This window comes from Somniosus microcephalus, chromosome 1 (genome assembly GCF_052327205.1).
Source record: "Somniosus microcephalus isolate GS21.2 chromosome 1, FLI_Smic_1.0, whole genome shotgun sequence".
In the NCBI taxonomy this organism is placed as follows: domain Eukaryota; kingdom Metazoa; phylum Chordata; class Chondrichthyes; order Squaliformes; family Somniosidae; genus Somniosus; species Somniosus microcephalus.
The window spans coordinates 338,830,868-338,847,733 of NC_140987.1; the positions used below are offsets into that span (position 1 = coordinate 338,830,868).

At 45.7% G+C, this 16,866-nt stretch overlaps 1 protein-coding gene and 1 pseudogene across 3 annotated transcripts in view; one reads left to right on the top strand and one right to left on the bottom strand.

Annotated features, from left to right (window-relative positions):
* LOC147124928 (sodium- and chloride-dependent neutral and basic amino acid transporter B(0+)-like) overlaps positions 1 to 7,646 on the bottom strand; it is a 146,411-nt gene extending 138,765 nt beyond the window's left edge. The window contains exons 1-2 of one of the 3 annotated variants that reach the window (XM_085994808.1): positions 7,374 to 7,646; positions 6,965 to 7,118 (exon numbers count right to left, since the gene is read on the bottom strand). In XM_085994808.1, the coding sequence (XP_085850934.1) occupies positions 6,965 to 7,118; positions 7,374 to 7,445 (226 nt within the window). In that variant the 5' untranslated portion in view covers positions 7,446 to 7,646. The remainder of the gene's footprint in view (positions 1 to 6,964; positions 7,119 to 7,373) is intronic. The other 2 variants (XM_085994791.1, XM_085994800.1) reach the window with 2 other exon arrangements.
* Positions 7,647 to 8,632: 986 nt separating this feature from the next.
* The window catches only part of LOC147124929 (sodium- and chloride-dependent neutral and basic amino acid transporter B(0+)-like), a 214,305-nt pseudogene continuing 206,071 nt past the window's right edge, over positions 8,633 to 16,866 (top strand).

The window sequence follows — 16,866 nt, forward strand, 5'->3', positions numbered from 1 at the left end:
ACGTCCTAGCTCGAAACTACAACACTGGACCGAAATGGGTTCCTGCTACGGTGATCGCGCAGATGGGCCCTGTGTCTTACACGGTTGAGACTGCTGAGGACGTCATCTGGAGAAGACACACAGATCAACTGTTGCTAGGAGCAGAGACAGCCACAGAGGCTCCAATGGCTGGTTGGCCTGAACTGTTTCCGGATGATACTGCAAACCAGCATCCTTTGCCACAGTGCTCTTCTCCAACACAGGAAGTCAAAGAGACTGTTCCACCTGTGCAAACTCCTGACTTTCAACTGACACAGGCACCTTCTCCATCCAGGCCTGTGTCAATGCCTACTGCTGTGGAAGCCAGCGATGACCGCCGGTATCCTGTCAGAGAGCAGCGGCCTCCAAGACGCTTGGATCTGTAGGCTTAGTGACTTACCCACAAGACTGGGGCAGAATAAACCCCAGGGTAAAGTCAGGGTTTGAGGCAGTCTACCTCTACCCTAGGTTCGTTGAGTGCATTGAAAGTAACTTACCTGTTGAGGAATACTGTGGACCTTCCATTTAAGAGGGGAGGAAATGTTATGTATTGTGTGTTCTATTGTGTGTTCTCCTCCCACCTGTGGTGGCGCTGTCACAGGAGATAAATGGTTGGGTGTTTTCTATTAAGTTTAGCTCTCTTTGTTCGGAACTCTCCAGAACTTCCTTTCCTTCCAATAAAGCACTTCATGTTTGAATCTCTGAGTCCTGAGCCCTAAATTGTGCCTAGGTAGAAAGGTACCGACACAACACAAATCGTTGAAGGTGGCAGGGCAAGTTGAGAAAGCGATTAAAAAGCATATGGGATCCTGGGCTTCATAAATACAGGCATAGAGTAAAAAAGCAAGGAAGTTATGATGAACATTTATAAAACACTGGTTCAGCCTCAACTGAAGTATTGTGTTCAATTCTGGGCACCGCACATTAGGAAGGATGTGAAGGCCTTAGAGAGGGAGCAGAAAAGATTTATGAGAATGATTCCAGGGATAGAAACATAGAAGATAGGAGCAGGAGTAGGCCATTCGGTCCCTCGAGCCTGCTCCGCCATTCAATGAGATCATGGCTGATCAACCAAACTCAGTACCCTGTCACTGCCTTCTCCACATATCCCTTGATCATTTTAGCCTTAAGAAATATATCTAACACCTTCTTGAATATATTTAATGAATTGGCCTCAACTGCCTTCTGTGGTAGAGAATTCCACAGGTTCACCACTCTCTGGGTGAAGAAATTCCTCCTCATCTCTGTCCTAAATGGCTTACACCTTATCCTTAGACTGTGACCCCTGGTTCTGGACACCCCCGCCATTGGGAACATCCTTCCTGCATCTAGTCTGTCTACTCCTGTTAGAACTTTATAAGTTTCAATGAGATCCCCTCTCATTCTTCTAAACTCCAGCGAGTATAAGCCCAATTGACCCAATCTCTCCTCATACGTCATTCCTGCCATCCCAGGTATCAGTCTGGTGAATCTTCGCTGCACTCCCTCCATGGCAAGAACATCCTTCCTCAGATAAGGTGACCAAAACTGCACACAATACTCAAGATGTGGTCTCAGCAAGACCCTCTACAACTTCAGCAAGACATCCTTGTTCCTGTACTCGAACCCTCTCGCTACGAAGGCCAACATACTATTTGCCTTCTTAACCGCCTGCTGCACCTGCATGCTTACCTTCAGCGACTGGTGCACAAGGACACCCAGGTCTCATTGCACTTCCCCTTCTCCCAATCTATTGCTGTTCAGATAATAATCTGCCTTCCTGTTTTTGCCAGCAAAGTGGATAACCTCGCATGTATCCACATTATACTGCATCTGCCATGCTTCTGCCCAATCACCCAACCTGTCCAAATCATACTGGAGTTTCTCAGCATCGTCCTCATAGCACACACACCCACCCATCTTTGCGTCATCTGCAAACTTGGAGATATTACATCTAGTTCCCTCGTCTAGATCATTAATATATATTGTGAATAGCTGGGGTCCTAGGACTGATCCCTGCGTTACCCCACTAGTCACTGCCTGCCACTCAGAAAAAGAGCCGTTTATTCCAACTCTTTGCTTCCTGTCTGCCAACTTCTCTATCCAAGTCAGTACCTTGCCCCCAATCCCATGTGCCTTAATTTTACACGCTAATCTCTTGTGCGGGCCGTTATCGAAAGCCTTCTGAAAGTCCAGATATACCACATCCACTGGTTTTCCCTTATCTATTCTACCAGTTACATCCTCAAAAAATTCCAGTAGATTAGTCAAGCACGATTTACCTTTTGTAAATCCATGTTGACTTTGTCCGATCCTGTCACTGTTTTCCATGTGCTCTGCTATTACATTTTTTATAATGGACTCTAGCATTTTCCCCACTACCGATGTCAGGATTACCAGTCTATAATTCCCCATTTTCTCTCTACCACCTTTTTTGAATAGTGGGGTAACATTAGTTACCTTCCAATCCATGGGAACTGTTCCAGAGTCTATAGAATTTTGGAAGATGACCAGCAATGCATCTACTATTTCTAGGGCCACTTCCTTAAGTACCCTAGGATGTAGATTATCAGGCCCTGGGGATTTAGCGGCCTTCAATGCTGTCAATTTCCCTAACACCATTTCCCTACAAATACTGATTTCATTCAGTTCCTCCCTCTCATTAGACCCTATGTTCCCTGACATCTCTGGGAGGTTATTTGTGACCTCCTTTGTGAAGGCAGAACCAAAGTATGTATTTAATTGATCTGCCATTTCTTTGTTCCCCATTATAAATTCCTCTGATTCTGACTGCAAGGGACCAACGCTTGACTTCACCAATCTTTTTCTCTTCACATATCTATAAATGCTTTTACACTCAGTTTTTATGTTCCCTGAAAGCTTACTCTCATACTCTATTTCCCCCCTCTTAATTAATCCCTTTGTCCTCCTTTGCTGGATCCTAAACTGATCCCAATCCTCAGGTTGCTGCTTTTACTGGCCAATTTATATGTCTTCTTCGATTTAATGCTTTCCCTAATTTCCCTTGTTAGCCACGGTTGAGTCTACTTTTTTGTTTTATTTTTATGCCAAACAGTGATGAACAAATTCTGTAGTTCATCCATGCGATCTTTAAATGTTTGCCATTGCCTATCCACCATCAACCCTTTGAGTAACATTCCCCAATCAATCCTACCCAACTCGCACCTCATACCATCGTAGTTTCCTTTTTTTATATTCAGGACCCTAGTCTCTGAGTCAACTACTTCACTCTCCATCTTAATGAAGAATTCTATCATATTATGATTGCTCCGCCCCAAGGGGCCTCACACAACAAGATTGCTAATTAATCCTTTCTCATTACATAATACCCAGTCTAAGATGGCCTGATCTCCAGTTGGTTCCTCGACATATAGGTTCAGGAAACCATCCTGTATACACTCCAGGAATTCCTCCTCCACAGTATTGTTACTAATTTGGTTAGCCCAATCTATATGTAGATTAAAGTCACCCATGAATACTGCTGTGCCCTTATTGCACGCATCTCTAATTTCCTGTTTAATGCCATCCCCAACCTCCGCATTACTGTTTAGAGGTCTGTATACAACTCCCGCTAATGTTTTCTGCCCAATGAGGGTCTTCAGTTAGGTGGATAGATTGGAGAAGCTGGGGTTGTTCCCCTTGGAGCAGAGAATTTTGAGAGTAGATTTGATAGAGGTGTTCAAAATCATGAGGGGTCTAAACAGAGTAGATATAGAAAATCTGTTCCCATTGGCAGATGGGTCGAGAACCAGAGGACACAGATTTAAGGTGATTGGCAAAACAACCAAAGGCGACTTGAGGAAAAACTTTTTACGCAGCAAGTGGTTAGGATCTGGAATGCACTGCCTGAAATGGTGGTGGAGGCAGATTCAATCATGGCTTTCAAAAGGGAATTGGATAAGTACATGAAGGAAAAAAATTGCAGGGCTACGGGGAACGGGCGGGTGATTGGAACTAGTTGAAGTGCTCGTGCAGAGAGCCGGCATGGGCATGATGGGCTGAATGTCCTCCTTCTATGCTGTAACCATTTTATGATTCTATTCTAATGACCTGGCCAGCTCTGCCAATGGTATTCAAAATGACAATGACCAATAACTTTTCTGTAATTGGTTCCATCCCGTCTGCAAATGGGGATCTGTGTGACATTTGTCTGGGTACAGTTCAGGCCTGTATCTATCAGGTGATGGATGCTCTCTTTCGGAAAGATGGAAACTTTATACAGTACATTTTGGTGAGACAACCTCTTAAAACTAAAGAGCTGATTGAACAACAGGGCCAATTCATACATCAACATCTGTTTAATGAGTGACTATGAAGACTCATACCATATCACTCATTACCTCTTCTAACTGTGCTTCCCCTGGGTGTCTATACATTCCTTCCTGTGACCTATTCCAGAGCTTTACCTGGAAACCACCTGAGAGCCAGTGCCACAAGAGGTAATTGGCTGCACTCATGGACCAAAAGGCACATGGGATTGAGGTGGCTCTTGTCTCATGACAGCGGAGTACTAGAAAGGGCCTACTGTGGGCCATACCCATGCTGCAGCTCCCTAGGCAGCTTGATCTTGCCTCCCTCATTCAACTTGAGTCAGGCACTTGCTGGGATGGCTACCATATGATGCTATTCTGAGAGAGAACAACATCACATCTGTCGACTTCTGTCACACTAATAATACTGAACCCCGGTTCGGGGTGGACCCTGATCAGTGGGAAGGTCTGATGTAATGGTTCCCACAAGATCCTCAAAATCCTGAGAGGATTTCTTGTAATCCAACCCCAATTGTATCAAAAGAGGAAGACAGTGCTCTCTTAAGTCTATTCCCCAAGGCCTCAAGGGCTGTAGTCCGTGCTTCTAATGAGGAGGCACCAACTGGTCCTGGGCCAATCCTGTGGGGAAGGGAGGATGGTTACAGATTAATTGCTCCACTTAATTATGCCAGTTCGCCGTCACCAGGACCGCAAATTCCGGGCCGATATTTTTACACTTTTGTTCTCGGTTTCCATCAATCCAGTTTTGTGAGGTTGTGAAGAGCACCTGATATGAGCAGGTATGATCCCAACTTACAAACCTGAGCCCACAGCCTGACCAGGAGACTGATAACCGAAGATTTCAGATAGTGTGCAATAAACGTGCCTGATGAGTTCAGTTCATGTACTTTAAACAATAAGGCCTAGAAATTGAGTGGGCTTAGCGCCCATTTTGCGGCGCTAGAGGGCATTGCGCTGGACTTACAGCCGGTTTTGAAATTGACTAGGGCCCAACATCGGCGTTACACCGGTAGCGCTGCGCCGGCACCGATGACGTCATCGGTGTGCGCAGCATCCCGGTTGCCGTGGTGACGGGCCCCAGCGCCGAAATTCAGTTGCGGCCGCCTCGCCCGTGGCAGCCGCAACTAAGACTCTGGCAACAGAGTCTTACACGACTTTGCGCCGGTGCATAAAGGTGGAGCGGCGGCCGGCCGCTTTCCCGCCGGCCGCCTGCCCGCACCTCCCTCCCCGGACTCCCCCACCCCCCCCCCCCGCGGAACAGATGCTTCTCGGCTGCGAGCCCGGCACTTCCCCGAGGTGCCGGGCTCATTTTTGTGGCGATTTAACCGGCCAGCGGGCGGGTGCAGGCAGCTCCTCCTTAACTGAAGGAGGAGGCCTGCACTTCCCGAGCCTGCCGCACCGCATCGGGCACCGCAGCGCCGGAATAGCGCCGCAATGCGGCGCGTAGCGCCAGTTTTCAGGCGCAAACAGCCTTCAGTAGCGCCGGCAGCCGTTTGGGCGCGGCGCTACTGAATTTTTGGCGCGCCTAGCGCGACTTAGCACCGGCGCTAAATTTCCGGCGTTAAGCCCCGGCGCAGCGCAAACTCAATTTCTAGGCCTAACACTTTAAAAGGTATTCAAAAGTAATAAATCATCAGTTCTACACACCTGCCCAGGTTCATTCACTTTGGTTTTAAAATGCCATTTATCTGATATATCGCATTCAACCAGAAACATATTTCTTTAAATGGGTTTGTGATCAGTCTCAGTCTTTCTGGAAATAGAAATCTCATTTGCAGATACTCACTGAGCTTGTTGGTGGAAGATTCACTTTATTCATTTTCTGTTTTCTAGCTAATCCGCCTTTCAGATGAGATGTTAAACCGAGGCCCTGTCTGCCCTCTCAGCTGGACACAAAAGATCACATGGCACCATTTCGAAGAAGAGCTTAGGAGTTCGCCCCAGAGTCCTGACCAATATTTATTCCTCAATCAACATCACTAAAACAGATTACCTGGTCATTATCTTATTGCTGTTTATGGGACATGGCTGTGTGAAAATTAGCTGTCGTGTTTCCTGCATTACAACAGTGTCTACACTTCAAAAGTACTTGATTGACTGTAAAGCACTTTGGAGTGCCTTGAGGCCCTGAAAGCCTATATATAAGTGCAAGTACTTTATTTACTTTTGATGCTATTTAAGTGTAGTTCTTCTGGTAAAGTACTGGGAGCCTATAGCTCACGAGTTCAAATCCCATGAAGATAAATTGTGAAGCTGAATTCAATAAATCTGACAATTTGTGGGTTAGCATCAGAACAATGAAAATACCAGCTGGTGGACTGTTGTAAAAACCCAACTGATGAAGGGAAGAGATGCTACCACCTCCACCCAGCCTGGCCTACACATGTCTCCAGGTCCACAACATGAGCAAATAGGGATGGGCAATAAATGCTACCTTGCCAGCATCACCCACATCCCAAGAAGAAAAACATTCTAAATTGCCAACAATTTAATATTGTATGATTCTATTCATCATTCCATAGATCAGCATTGCTCATCCCTGTATTACTTAACCAGTAATAAAAGGGTTCATTTGTTTATTATTGCTTCAAATGTAATTTTCTTTATAAATCAATAATTTGATGCCTTTATTTCCTTCCGTTCTCTCCCCTGTATTTTGGATTTGACTACAGTACCTCCTCCATTTCTGTAAGCCAGGAAAGGGAATCGGCAGACATTGCCCAGACCCACAGCATAACCGATCATTGAGAGCAAGTAGTCAGTCTTCGAGGACCAGTTGCCTCGCTCCACATTCTCGTCACTTTCACCCCCATGTTCATTGGTGACAGCCTGGAGAAAAGAGAGGAAATGGCCGACTCAGAAGTTAAACTTTGTCAGACTAGAACTAAAGTAAAAGGTACTGTTTTCACCCACTACAGAAACACTGTGTTGTTCTCCATTTAGCAGCAATCGGTTGGTAGTTTGGAAACACCCTGAACCCCCCCACAGAGAGCCTCTGCAATTCACAACAACCAAAACCCCCAAATCATCAGCACCTCCCATGGTTTTACATGAGTTTACTGTCATGTTTGATAAAATACTCACCATGTCCTCTGGAGGGTGTGTTTGATGTTCATTCTGTGAGAACACAGATAAAGCCAATTCTCTCTTGTCCATTTTTAGGCAATGATGAACGATTCTGTTTACTGAGGGTTTGGATGTCCAGTTTGAAGAGGTTGCACTGCTGCAGGAATCTGACTAAACAAGTGAGTTCATAAACCGAGTCCAAGAGCAGTGCAAAGTACAATGACGCTTCCACACGTGATTAAAAATGAATGTAGCTCTGTTCACACAGGTCATGGTTCCATCCAAGATCCCAGAATATTTCTGCTGCCAATTGGTAAATCTGGCAGACTAAATATTCCTATTGCAGGTTATTTGCTTTAGTTTCAGAACATTCAGTATCAAAGGGCAGTTATTCTGCATCTAAAGGTTTGACAACAGCAGCATTTTTAAAGGGGACAGCACCAAGTGCATCTGCACCAATCAGAAGCCCAGGCAGTACAGAACTCTGCATGTGTTTGCTAAAACATTTTTTTTCTAATGGCTGCAACTTAAAGCAATCTATTGGACTGCCTGAGTTATTCTTACAGTTTTAAATTAGAGTTTAAAAATGTGTTTTTGCTCCAGTTATACTGAGACTGTCTGCTCCAGTTATACTGAGACTGTCTGTTCCAGTTATACTGAGACTCTCTGTTCCAGTTATATTGAGACTGTCTGTTCCAGTTATACTGAGACTGTCTGTTCCAGTTATACTGAGGCTGTCTGATCCAGGTTGTCTCACACAATGCGAAATGACAGACTGATGTCAGTTCAGCTTCACCTGTGGGGTTTATATTGTGTCACAGGCGTGCAGTGTCACTGCACTATTAGCGCTAAAGGGGTCTTGGAAACAACTGTTTTTAACACTATCAGAGAGAAATTCAGAGAACAGGCGATTAACAAGTTCAGACGAAGTTCCTCTATCTGCTGTATTAGTGGAGGTGTTTATTAAAATTATTGGATAGAAATTGTGCAGGTCACAGATCAGGGGCACTGACCTTCACACTTTAATTCCCGATATCCACTCCAGTCGTGTGAAGCTCGGAGCTGGGATCACTAAATTATAATATTCAGACCCCTGGTCATCCCAAAAGTCTCAATGTTACAGGTTTTCCTGCTCAGTGATGCTGGTACATGATTTATATAAAATGAATGATTGATACGGCTCAATGCGTGTGCAGTTCAACACACTTTGCACTTTTTGAGTTGCTGCAATAACCTTGTGCGTTGAGAATGATTAGCTCATTTTTGAGAAAAGAAGCATGAAGACCATACTGTGAGCGGCTCAAATATCTCCCTCATAAATTGTGACATTGGGATGTGCGCTTTGCCGACATAATGGCCCAGAAATTAGGTTTGGGGGCTTGCCGCGCGTGCAAGCCCCCGATGTGCACTCACTCGGCGCGCCAACATCTGAAGCCTGGGCCTGCTTGGAATTCCTGTCACTGGCTCGGTTCAGATGTCGGCGTGCTGTGCTTGCCTGATCCAGCGGCGCAGTTAGTGCGATGTGCCGGCTGGGATTAGGTGAGCACTGTGCAGCCAATCAGGGGAGGGGAAACTTCATTCACGAGTTTGATAGTAAGAACTGTCAAACTCATGAAAAGTACGGGCGCCCAAAAGACTAGCTTAACTTTAAATAAAATTTAAAAAAACATCCCAATAATTAAATAAACTATAAATAACTTTAAAAAACTATTTTAAACAATTAATCAAATTTTTGAAAAAAATAATTTTTTAAGAAATCAGGTCTAAAAATAAACTTACCTTACTGTAAAGTCCTTAAAAACAATAAAGCTGTGGAAAAAATGTTATAATTTTAAATAATAGAGCACTTACCTTAAAGAATCAAGTCCTTACACCTCCTTTTTATATGTCTAAAAAGTTCAGGCCCTTGCACACGGGCAAACCTGTCAAAAAGAAAGAAGTTCAACGCGAGCGCGCAGAGTCCTGTGCGCACGCGTTGGACCTCTGAACCCCTTGGAGGAAATGCCGGCTTCCCGCGCATGCGCTGTGCATGCTGAAATCCGGCACTTCCAACGGGCCCACGCGTGAGTACCTCGTCCGTACTCATGCGTTGGGACCGGAATTACTGGCCCATTCTCTTCACAATCTGCTTTTTAGAGAGACCAATATAATTCCTTCGCGACTCCTTCTACCTGGATATCTACCTTATCTGAGTAGTCTCCTCCTCTACTGTCAAACCAGTTGAAAACATGGCCGGGATTTTCCCTTGCCGAGCGTGCGGGTTTGGGGGCAGGTTGGCAGTAAAACTGCCGGAAATAGTTAGCAGGTCAGGAACACACCATCATTCTGTCGCCCCGAGCATTTCACTTAGGCGCGAGGCGGCAGGCGCGACACGGACCTGATTTGCACAGGCGGGCGACTTCATTGCAATCATTAAGTGCTTGCTTAGAGGCCCTCAAGTGTGATTTTAATGCCAACTTTTGACTTTAACTGCAGTAGCACGGGATTCACAGAGGTCGGATACCTCACCTGTGATGGGGAGGCAGAAGTTCAGTGGCCATTGGTGAGTTCAGTCATTGACAGCTGGGAAAGCACATAAATACTGCAATGTTACACCTCATTCATTGCCTCATGGAAAAGCTCTTGCTCACTCCAGCTTGTTCACAGATTCAGGTGTCAGCAGTTTGCAGGTTATTCCTGAAACCTCGGAAGCCACTTACCACATTACTACTTGTCGTGTATTGATTGTGAGTTTGACACCAGTCAATACGGTAATGTAATGTGCAAGTTTAACACCAGTTAATACGGTAATGTAATGTGCAAGTTTAACACCAGTTAATACGGTAATGTAATGTGCAATGCATTATGGGAATTATCCGGGAAAGCTGCAGTCAGCCATTTTACCAATAAAGTAAATGTTGTGTATGTACCTTTAAGGGAATAACTGGTCTCAGACTGCAGTACCGGCAGTGACCACCCCTGTATAAAAGGCCCTAGCAGGCTTCTGTAGTTTCAGTTTCCAGGTTGTCTCCATTCAGTAAAGACTTGTTATAATCAACTCCTGCAGTCCGTGTCTCAATTATACACGGACATAATACTGGCGACGAGTAAGAAACGAACTTACCTGCAACTCGGCAGCACCTCAGACGACGTTATTGAAGGTCGAAGCCAGAAGAAAGAAAAAAACAAATAATCCAAAGAAACTCAAGAAACGGGCGTCGACCGTGGGCAACCGCCCTCCAAATCATCGAATTGAAAAGTGCAGGAGAGACTGTCGAGAGCCAGGCTTGGTCTCCAGTCTGTGGTTTCCCAGCTAATCGGGCTCGTGGCAGGTAGTGCATTGATCCTTCCTGGGCTGCGGCGGGCTAGAGCTCGATCGGGTGGCTCTGCAATGGGGCCGGGCAGCGAGTCGGGAAGCAAAGAGAGAGAGAGAGGGTGGAGCATACAGGGCGTGGCCGGTGCTTCGCAGCCGGGCAGCGTTCGGACCTAAGAAGAGGGAGGGAAGTGTCCCAGAGGGTCCGCTCCATGACGGGAACAGTTCTTCAATTAACGGAGGAAATATTGAAGCGCGATAGAAAAATAAAAATACCACGGAGAACAGCGTTGGCAGCAGCGGCAGCGGCGGGAAAGCGCGGGAGGCGCCATCTTAACTCGGCGGGGGAAGAAGGAAAAGCGCGGGAGGCACCATTTTGATCCATCGGGGATGAAGGCAAAGCGCGGGAGGCGCCATCTTAGATTTTCAAGATGCCAAAGACTGGTGATATCACTGCCTTCGATAATGCAATAGAAGATTGGACCACGTATGTGGAAAGAGTCGAGGTATATTGCGAGGCAAACGAAATAGCCGATGAGAAAAAGGCATCGGTATTGCTAAATTTAATGGGCGCAAGAACGTACGGCCTATTGTGGGACCTGATTACTCCAGACAAACCGAAGGCGAAGAGTTTTAACGAAATTGTTGCTATCCTACAGGAACACCTAAATCCTACACCGCTGCTGATAGCAGGAAGATTTAAATTCCACAGGAGAAATCAGCATAAAAATGAGAGCAATGCTGATTACCTTACAGAACTACGCAAGCTATCAAAGCACTGCCAGTTCGGAGCAGGACTGGCAGATACCTTACGGGACAAATTTGTCTGTGGACTCCTGAGTGAAGGAACCCAGAAGAGGTTACTCTCAGAGAAAGAGCTGACGCTAGATAAGGCTTTCAGTGTGGCAGTATCATACGAAGCAGCAGCAAGGGGAGCTGCGGAAATACAACAAAAGCCACAGGAATACGGCACCCACGAAATGACACGGGGATTTGCAAAATGTTATCACTGCGGCAAAACAAACCATGACCAGAAGGACTGCTGGTCCAAGGACAAAATATGCAGGCAATGCGGAAAGATGGGACACATTGCATGAGTTTGCAGGTCTGGGAAGAAGACCAACGACAACAAAAAGGCTACTAAGGAATTGTACAGGAAAGTACAAAAGATGACGGACAGTAGTTCCGAAGACCAGATGAGCGATAGTGAATCCGGGAACAAGAGACTAAGCTGTCTCAAACTTCACAATGTAATTGCAAAAGAGGATCACCGAACCATTTGGGTCACCCTCACGATAGCAGGGTCCCAAGTCAAAATGGAATTGGATACAGGATCAGCTCTAACCGTCATGAATCGATGAGACTACGAGCGGCTATTCTCACACATACCCTTGAGAGAGACATCCATTGTCTTGAGGACGTATACGGGGCAAAAAGTATACCCCAAAGGAAAAATAAGGGTGCCTGTCGAATACAACGGCAAGAAAATACGGAAATTGTATCTCTACATTCTGCAAGATGGTGGACCACCGTTATTGGGACGTGAATGGATCAGAAAGATAAGTTTAGACTGGCACTCCATTCAGGCACTGACGGTGGCTGGTAAAAAGGATGACGACGTCACTCCTGGACGATTGTCAACAATCTTAGCTGACGCCAAAGAGGTATTTCAACAAGAACTGGGCACTCTTAAAGGCGTAACTGCCTCGATACAAATAGAGGAGAATGCAATTCCCAAGTTTTTCAAAGCAAGACCAGTACCATATGCAATTCGCCCAGCCATCGAGGCAGAGCTGCAGAATCTGGAGAATGCAGGCGTGTTATCTAAGGTAGACTGGAGCGAGTGGGCGTCACCCATCGTTCCTGTCATGAAGAAAATGTTAAACAATAAGTCTGAGGAGCCAAGGAAGGTTTGCATCTGTGGGGACTTCAAGGTGACGGTGAACCCAGTCCTTCACACAGTACAATATCCTCTTCCAAGGATAGAAGATATCTTTGCCTCACTATCTGGAGGGAAGTGTTTTACAAAAATTGACCTAGCACAAGCATATTTGCAGATGGAGGTTGAAGAATCCTCTAGGAAGTATCTCACAATAAACACTCACAAAGGTCTTTACCAGTATAATCGACTGGTATTCGGAGTAGCATCAGCTCCGGCGATATGGCAAAGAGCGATGGAACAAGTCCTGCAAGGGATTCCGGGGACTCAGTGTTACTTGGACGACATCCTAGTGACAGGTGAAGATGACAGTGAACACCTTGCCAACCTGGAGCAGGTGCTCACTAGACTACGTGAACATGGGCTATGAGCCAATCGCCCCAAGTGCGAGTTTTTTAAGAAACAGATATCGTATTGTGGCCACGTGATTGATGAAGAGGGGTTGCATAAGTCCCCTGACAAAATTAAAGCGGTAGTTAAGGCTCCAGCGCCTGAAAATGTGTCGCAACTGAGGTCATTCCTCGGATTGGTGAATTACTACCATAAGTTTTTGCCGAATTTGTCCACAATTCTGCATCCACTGAACGCCCTACTACGAACGGGAGTAGCTTGGAAATGGAGCGATGAATGTAAGCGAGCCTTTCAGAAGAGTAAGGACCTAATCACTTCAAGAGAAGTATTGGCTCACTACAACCCATCACTACCGATAAGACTGGCGTGTGATGCGTCTCCCTACGGCATTGGGTCAGTACTGTCACATAAATTCCTTGATGGTTCAGAGAGGCCGATAGCTTTTGCGTCACGCTCGTTAACTTCAGCCGAGCGTAACTATGCCCAGATTGACAGAGAGGCCCTCAGCCTGGTGTGGCGGGTGAAGAACTTCAATCACTACCTGCACGGTCAGAAATTTACTCTACTAACAGATCATCAACCTCTCGTCTCCATTTTCAGCCCTCAGAAGGGCGTACCGATAATGATGGCACAACGGCTACAGAGGTGGTCCCTTTTCCTAGGGGCACACCAATATGACATCGAGTACAAAGGAACTAAACAGCATGGGAATGCTGATGGATTGTCGTGCCTACCGTTGCCGATGGTGGAAGAAGAACTGGCAGTGGATCCAGTGGAGTTATTCCACTCGACTATAGTCGAATGACTCCCTGTGACGAATGCAAACATAGAAAAGGAAACACGAAATGACCCGACACTCTCCTGGGTCTATGATTTAACGGTGAAGGGATGGCCAGCACATGGCGAACCACTGCTGCCAGCATTTTCGCCGAGAAGAGAACAGCTGTCAGTGTGCAGAGGAACCTTGATGTGTGGATCCAGAGTAGTAATTCCACCCAAATTGAAGGATAGAGTGCTCAATGAACTTCATGAGGGTCATCTTGGAGGGGTAAAAATGAAGAACTTAGCCAAAGCGTTTGTGTGGTGGCTGGGAATCGATAGAGAAATCGAAGAGATGACCAAGAGCTGCACAGGATGCCAGAAGGTCCAAAACGCCCCACCACAATCCCCTCTACATCCATGGGAGTGGCCCTCATCTCCATGGCAAAGGGTGTACATTGATTTTGCTGGTCCCTTTATGGACTCGATGTTTTTAATTGCGATGGATGCACATTCAAAGTGGCCAGAGGTAATAAAAATGTCCTCAACCACCACAGAAAAAACTATCACAGTCTTACGAACCATATTCGCCAGGAATGGGCTGCCTGAACAGATTTGCTCTGACAATGGACCACAGTTTGTGTCTGAAGAGTTCCGGAGGTTCTTAAAGAACAATGGTGTTAAGCATTACACATCCGCCCCATATCATCCAGCCACTAATGGATTGGCCGAGAGGTTTGTTCAAACATTCAAGAAGGCTATCAAGGCAATGTGTAATGAAGATATACCCCTAAACACAAGGTGGATAACTTCTTGTTTGCCTACTGGAATGCGACACATGCGGTTACCAACCAAACTCCAGCCATGATGTTCTTCAATCGAAGACTACGATGCCGCTTGGATTTGGTTAAGCCAAATGTCAGAAGAGATGTGGAGAACAGGCAGTTTCAGAATATGAATGTAAGGCCGACCAGGAGTTTTAAGATAGGTCAACCAGTTTTGGCCCGGGACTACCGCACAGAGAAATGGCAGCCAGGAACGATCTGTACACGGCAAGGACCTCTAATGTATACCGTGGACATTGGAGAGAGCATTGTAAGATGCCATGCTGACCAGATTCTAGAGTCACTGGAAAACGTCAACTCCACACCACGATCTGATACACCTGGCGATGAAACTGAAGTACCAATTGCATCTACCGCAGAATCGGTGATATTGGAAGCAGACGAGCCAAACAACGACATTGATCCTGACACAACCTTGCCAGAAGAACCTGATATCCCAAAGAGGGGTTATCCAGACAGAATCAGGAAGCCTCCTCAAAGACTGAACTTATAATTGCTTAACTTCAACCAATGTATCTAGCAACCGTAATTGTAATTGTAATTAGTTATTATTTAGTTGTTAAATGAATGTTATGTACTGTTTATCTAAAAGGGGAGGAATTGTTGTGTATGTACCTTTAAGGGAATAACTGGTCTCAGACTGCAGTACCGGCAGTGACCACCCGTGTATAAAAGGCCCTAGCAGGCTTCTGTAATTTCAGTTTCCAGGTTGTCTCCATTCAGTAAAGACTTGTTATAATCAACTCCTGCAGTCCGTGTCTCAATTATACACGGTCATAATAGTAAAGATCAGAGTTAGAAGCCTGTCTGCCTGACTCTGATTTAATTTGACGTATCTACATGCTTGATTGAATGTATTAAAGCATAGATACAACATTGGCGATGAGGATAACGGACAGAATCTTTTTAAAAAGGTAGTTGCCCAAGTTTTAGTTAGCTAGGATGGAAAAGTCCGGCATTCAAAATTTTGCATGTTTCGCCGAGCCAGCCACATTGGGTCCAAGATGGATGAGGTGTTTAACGTCTTTTGAGCTTTATGCCGACGGCAAAGGACTCATTATCGACGATACCTCCATAGCTGCCATGAAGCAGAGGAAAAGAGCTCTACTTCTACACCTAGCAGGACCAGATGTCCAGGATATCTTTTCGACTCTACCGGACACAGGAGAGCCAGCAGACTACACGGCGGCGGTTAGTGCTTTGAATCACTACTTCATGCCCCAGGTCAACGCAGCATTTGCTAGACAGACTTTTCATAATTTGTCCCAGAAGACAGGTGAGACTGCGCAACAAATTGCTACTCGCTTGCGGCAGGCTGTTAAAGACTGTGCTTTTGGGGGGGATGCGGATAATCAAATAAGAGACGCTATCCTGAGTAGGTGCACGTCAGCCTATGTGCAGAGGAAATTGCTAGAGGAAGGGTATGATCTAATGCTCGCCCGCACGTTACAATTGGCCTCACAATGTGAAAACGTCGAGGAGCAGATGTCAGCCATGTCATGTACAGAGAAGGCGGAGACAGATACTGTTCGTCGTGTTACGCGGAAAAGAGGGTATTAATTGAACCAATTGCACTCTATGGCAGTGAGGTCTGGGGACCACTAACACAACAAGATTTTGCAAAATGGGACAAACACCCAATTGAGATCCTACATGTGGAATTCTGTAAAAGTATCCTCCGGACTCAAAGGAAAACAGTAAACAACGCATGCAGGGCGGAACTAGGCCAATACCCATTAATAATCACTATCCAAAATAGAGCCACCAAATTTTGGAATCACCTACAAATGAGCAACCCCCAATGCTATCACTACGACGCCCTGAAATGCCAAGAGCTGACCATAAAGAAGAATACCCTCAGTCAACTAGTCCTGGGACTCAATAAAGTAACTAATAACAATACTAACAATAACCAGTCCCAGGACAGTGACAGGGTAACACAAAGAATTCGACCCAACACAATCGTCGCTAAGCAAAAGGAAAAATATCTGTCATATTGGGCAGAAACAACAAAAACCCAAAGCAAACTCAATTGCTACTTGGCCCTAAACAGACAATACAACATAGCTGATTACCTGACCATGGTAAAGGATAACAAACTGAGAAGAACCTTGACAAGGTACAGACTTAGCGAACATAGCCTAGCGATCGAAAAAGGCAGACACAGGCCGACCAGGCTGCCAAGAGTAGACAGGATATGCTCTCACTGCAGTCAGGGAGTAGTTGAGACAGAGATGCACTTCCTCACAGCCTGTGGAAAATATCAGGGCATCAGAGAGAATTTCTACCAAAAATTCTCACAAATATGCCCTGAATTCAGAAATC